Raw genomic sequence first — 4,962 nt, 5'->3', positions numbered from 1 at the left:
GAACATCTACATTGGTAGAGTTTTCCAACTTGATGTATTTTTTTTATCAACTTTGTCAGGTGAGAATTCTACCAGGGGACAGATGTATTCCTTGGTGTTTCGCGTTTTGTTGAGTTGGCTGTGGCCCTTATTAGTGTTACATGTACGTCAAAATGCATACTCTTCTGTATTTAGTTGATTTAAGGAGTCAGTCATGTCTTCATGGAAATCTTGTTTTATGGAGTTTATGAAGCATTTCCATTTTATGTGTTTAATGGAAAATCTTCTTAATTCTTGAGGAGGTGGAATCCTGGCAAGCTGGTTGGCAGAAACTTTGAAAGAGATGGCCCTGTGGTCACTACACGTGTAATCTTCGTGAACAGTCCAGTCTGAAATGTTGTTGGTTAATCCTGATGTACAGATTGTCAGGTCAATGTTTGACTCGCATGGTAAAGAAGATGCTCGGTTGGTTGGGTTGATTCAGGATGTGCAGGTTGTGAGTAAGGGTAAATTCTTCCAGTTTACGATCACTGGGATCACAGGTTTTGCTGTTCCATAGCGGAGATTTGGCGTTCAGATCTGTTACGATTACTATTTGAGACGGACAGAGTTTATCGAAGGCAAGTTCTAAATAGTTCAGAGAATTTTCGATGTCATCAGACTGTGGACAGTAGAGAGAGATTATATAGAAGGTATGAGAAGTGGATGAAATGTGAACCCATGTAGCATTTTGGGGCATAGGGAGGATATTGCAGTAACATCGAGAGAATCATTGAAGACAATGATGATTGTTTTTGGAAGACCCTCGTAAATGTACGATTCTTGAGGAAATCGGAAATCCCATGGCCTTTGAATTTCGTCCGTCAATTTGTCTGGAGAAATAAGGCTCCTGTAGACATGAAATTTCGTAGGAGTGTTCGTTGATGATAATTCTGGCCTCATCGGTAACAGTTCTGGAGCGCTGGCATTCATTTGAGAATAGAAAGTTCAGCAGCAGGTGTGATGAACTTGGCATGGGCAGAGGTGATGTAAGGATTTGGTGAGTTATTCATTGATGGTCCCTGTTCTTGCCTGGTCCAATGCACTCAGGTATTCCGGGTAGATGGGATCCTGGACAGAGTGATTGTGGTCTTTATTGTCTCTTACAGTTGATGCATTTTGGGTCTGCTTGCTCGTTGGGGCAATCGGCGTAGATATGACCCCTCATGGCACAGTGACCGCATGATACAGTTTTGTGTGTGCAGTTGTGGGATGAATGTCCATACCCAAGGCAGCGAAAGCATTTGTTCACTATGGTGAATTTGAAGAACTTGTGAGCTGAGTAACCCAGATAGATTCTGTCCTCTTCCAAGATGTGTTTTATTAATTTGGCTGAGATGCTTATAACCCAGTTGGTGGAGTTCGCCTTTGATCCTATGTGGAATCTCAGGTTAATAGCATTCTTTACTTCTTCAAAACTGTAACCATAGTCGTGCAGGTTCTTGTAGTAAAGGTGTGTTAGAATATCATCTTTAGAGAGATTTTTTGGGATGTTTGGATGTTTGGATCATTCATTTTTGGTTTCCCGGTATTGAGACCATGCTTGGAGGTGTCCGAAAAACCAGTTTTGTCTAGATCCATATAATTAACTGTCTCCAGTACAATGCCTTTGTTTTTAATTGTACGAATTGATTTGATTTTCACATTTTTAAATTCATCTCTCAATGTGTTGACAACTTAGTATACATATGTACCGGAAGAAAAGTGTAAGTGCGTATTTCCTACTTATTCAAAAACACGGAACGTGAAGCGTTTGGAGCCTGTTGAATGCACATCTGTATTAAACCAATTCCAGTCCGTTATCCAAGAGATCAGAGGGCTCAGGATTTTTGTGCTAGCAATAGTTGGAAGTGTGGTTTTCACAATTCCGTTTCCCTGATATGAAAAGTAAGTAACGGTTCAAATAAGCTTTTAATATTTTGTTTTCAAATAGTTTTACATAAGATCTCTCCCTCTGTCTATCTCTCTTAATTATGAAAGATAAAAGAACTGACATCGCATGAGCTATGATGGGAAAATAATCTTCTGAAACACGAAGTTCGCACTTTGAACTGTACCATAATTTGTTCGCTCTCTGATCCAGAACCACATGGGTGAATTTAACGCTATAGAAGTAATAAGAAAACCATTACAAATCTTGAGTGAATATTACTTTGTAAGGTACGTGTAATGAAGTGAAAGAATTACTTTTATATAAATTATCCTTTAATTAAAAATCAATCAATTAAAATAAAATCGAAAGCGCTTGAAATGTAACGCACCATGTATTTTATATTATTATTTAAATGGGTAATATTCAGACCAGAGCTTCGCAACAGTTTCGAATCTTAACCATGTTGATATGACGTTTCTCTCCTTAAAATCTTCCAAATTTCAAGAGGTCATTACTTGATTTTCATTCCTGAATTCCGTCAAATACAAGAATGATCATAATGAATTGCATATGCTACCTCCACCAATTATTAGTTTAACTAAAGAAGACCTCAATACAAAAAAGTATTTGAATATTTTCTTATGAATTACCTTCATTATTAAGGCATTTATAAAGTATTTTATTGAATTAAGCGTATTCTTCATTGGCCTCTTTAAAATTAGGAAGCAATAATTGAGAATTTGGTGACCACCAAACCACTTGCTTTTCGTTCAACTGGAAATACATTTTTAAGAAACAAGTGTTTCTTTATCAGAATAAGTAGAAACAGAAAACAAATGTCACATTCCTAAGGTACGATACATAAGAATAAATATATTTATTCATATTTCATATTTATCAAAGCTGCTTAACTAATACATATGTAGAGGTATAACATATGATAACAGAAATGTAAAAATATTAATTAATTTTTTAATATTCTCTTTCAGAAGTGCCTATAACGATCAAGAAATATTTGATTTTCAAATATTCCCAAACCCCGGCACGAATATTTTTCCTGGAGACTTCTGGAAGACCTTTCCTGAATGGTCGCCAAACCTGCGCAGTTGAATCTGCAGCAAAACTGCATCCTAACATGGATGTAACAGTGTTTATTACGTCTCCTGACATGGAAAAAAACTCCCTTATGGAAGATATAAACGCGGCTTATGGTAACGTCAACTTTCTCTACCTCGACATACAGAAATTTCTGGAAGACACTCCGCTGAGGGAGTGGTTCTCTCAAACCGACTGGAGGAAAGGTAAATTCAAGATTTATCATCTCAGTGATGCATTGAGATTGGCTGTTTTATTGAAGTTTGGAGGGATTTATCTCGACTTAGATTTCATTGTGTTGAAGCCGTTAGACATATTTCGAAATGCACTCTTTGAAAAACCCGAAAACGGTATTGCAAACGGAATATTAATCTTCGACAAGAACCATCCTTTCTTGAACAGTTGCGTTACCGAATTTCCCAAAACGTACAAAAGTAATATATGGGCACATAACGGACCTCGACTCTTAGAAAGAGTACTGAAATCACTATGTGGAGTGAAAGCAGTGAAAACGGCAGAAATTAATAACTGCAACATTACCATTGTTAATGTCGAAGAGGTATTTCCACAGCATTGGAATCAGCTGAAGAGTTTGTTTATTCCTTCGAAAGGAAGTGAAGTTGCTGAACAATGCAATAAAAGTTTAGGTCTCCACCTTATTTCCCACGCGACTAAGGATAATCCTGTACGAATTGGAGAGAATACCGCTTTTGAAATTATTTCGAGAGAAAAGTGTCCTGTGATGTACAAATCTGCACGTAGTGTTGGTGTGTTCTAGATGCGTCGTTTGCTCACAATTTTTATCATACACTTTAATTCTTGAAGAAACAATTTTTAGTACTAATGTACATTATTGAGAATACATTGATGTACAATATACAAGCATTATACAAGAGTACACAATATTTTAGTATTTTTCGATTAGAATTTGTTACCATTTATGGCGCACCATAATGTAGATTATTTTATATAAAAACCTACAGACCCTGTAGGTTTTTATTTGCTGTCCTCATTATTAAATTCCCAACATGAAATGTGTATTCTAGTTTTGGTTATTATTAGAGGAGTGTTTTTTGACCGAAATTTATATACTGCAGTCTTTTACTATACACTGTGCTGCCACTTTAATAGCACACCTATATAGCAGCGTGTTGAGCCTCCTTTAGCCTTCAAAACAGCCTCAATTCGTCTAGGCATGGATTGAACAAGATGCTGGAAACGTTGTGCAGGAATGGAGTACCATGCAGACATGAGTGTGCCACGCAGTTTCTTGAGATTGGATGGAGGTGTAGGCCTGCAGCGAACAGCCCTTTCCAGCTCACCCCAAAGATGTTCAATAGGATTGAGATCTGCGGACTGAGCGGACCACTGCAGCAAAGAAAAGTCATTGTTATGTTCCTGGAACCATTCTATAGTAATTCGGGCTTTGTACACCGGTGCATTATCCTGCTGGAATAACCATCTGACTGATGATAAACTGTCAACATGAACGAATGCACTTGGTCAGCAACGATGTTTAGATAGGATGTGGCATTAAGACGTGAATAAATTTATGGGTATGAATGGATCCAACGTGTGCCAAGAAAACATTCTCCACATTATAACACTGCCCCCACCACCTTGCACAGTAGGCGTCAGATATGACGGATCTATGGATTCATGTTGTTTTCACCAAATTCTTAGCCTTCCATCAACATGATGCAACAGGAACTTCGACTCGTCAGACCAAGAAACAGTTTTCCAATCCTCGATAGTCCATTGTTGGTGTTGCTGTGCTCACAGGAGGCGTGCTCTCTTGTTCTTCTTTGATAACAAAGGTACGTGATGTGGCCGTCGGCTGTTGTATCCTATTCGCGACAAAGTGCGACTAGTGGTCCTTTGCGATATTTTATTCTGCGCGCCAAGGTCGTATTCTGAGGTGATGTGCTACATTGTGGCCCGTCTGTTTGCTTGCGCAATTCTAGCCATCCTCCTCC

The 4,962-nt window shown here is 38.2% G+C and overlaps 1 protein-coding gene across 1 annotated transcript; it reads left to right on the top strand.

The window, feature by feature from the left end:
* Window positions 1-373: 373 nt before the first annotated feature.
* On the top strand, window positions 374-3,764 carry LOC150088589 (lactosylceramide 4-alpha-galactosyltransferase-like). Its single transcript, XM_090370245.1, has 2 exons — window positions 374-485; window positions 2,881-3,764. The coding sequence occupies exons 1-2, from the start codon at window positions 374-376 to the stop codon at window positions 3,762-3,764; spliced, it is 996 nt and encodes a 331-aa protein (XP_090226371.1).
* The last annotated feature ends 1,198 nt before the right edge of the window (window positions 3,765-4,962 follow it).

This window comes from Mastigoproctus giganteus, chromosome 3 (assembly GCF_048544385.1).
Source record: "Mastigoproctus giganteus isolate SK-2022 chromosome 3, ASM4854438v1, whole genome shotgun sequence".
Classification (NCBI taxonomy): domain Eukaryota; kingdom Metazoa; phylum Arthropoda; class Arachnida; order Uropygi; family Thelyphonidae; genus Mastigoproctus; species Mastigoproctus giganteus.
This window is presented reverse-complemented; position numbering and strand designations above follow the sequence as displayed.

Coding starts and splice junctions, on each gene's coding strand:
- LOC150088589 (XM_090370245.1), top strand. CDS start 374: ATGTTGTTGGTTAATCCTGATGTACAGATTGTCAGGTCAATGTTTGAC. Junction 486..2,880: donor TGTGCAGGTTGTGAGTAAGG/GTAAATTCTTCC, acceptor ATTCTCTTTCAG/AAGTGCCTATAACGATCAAG.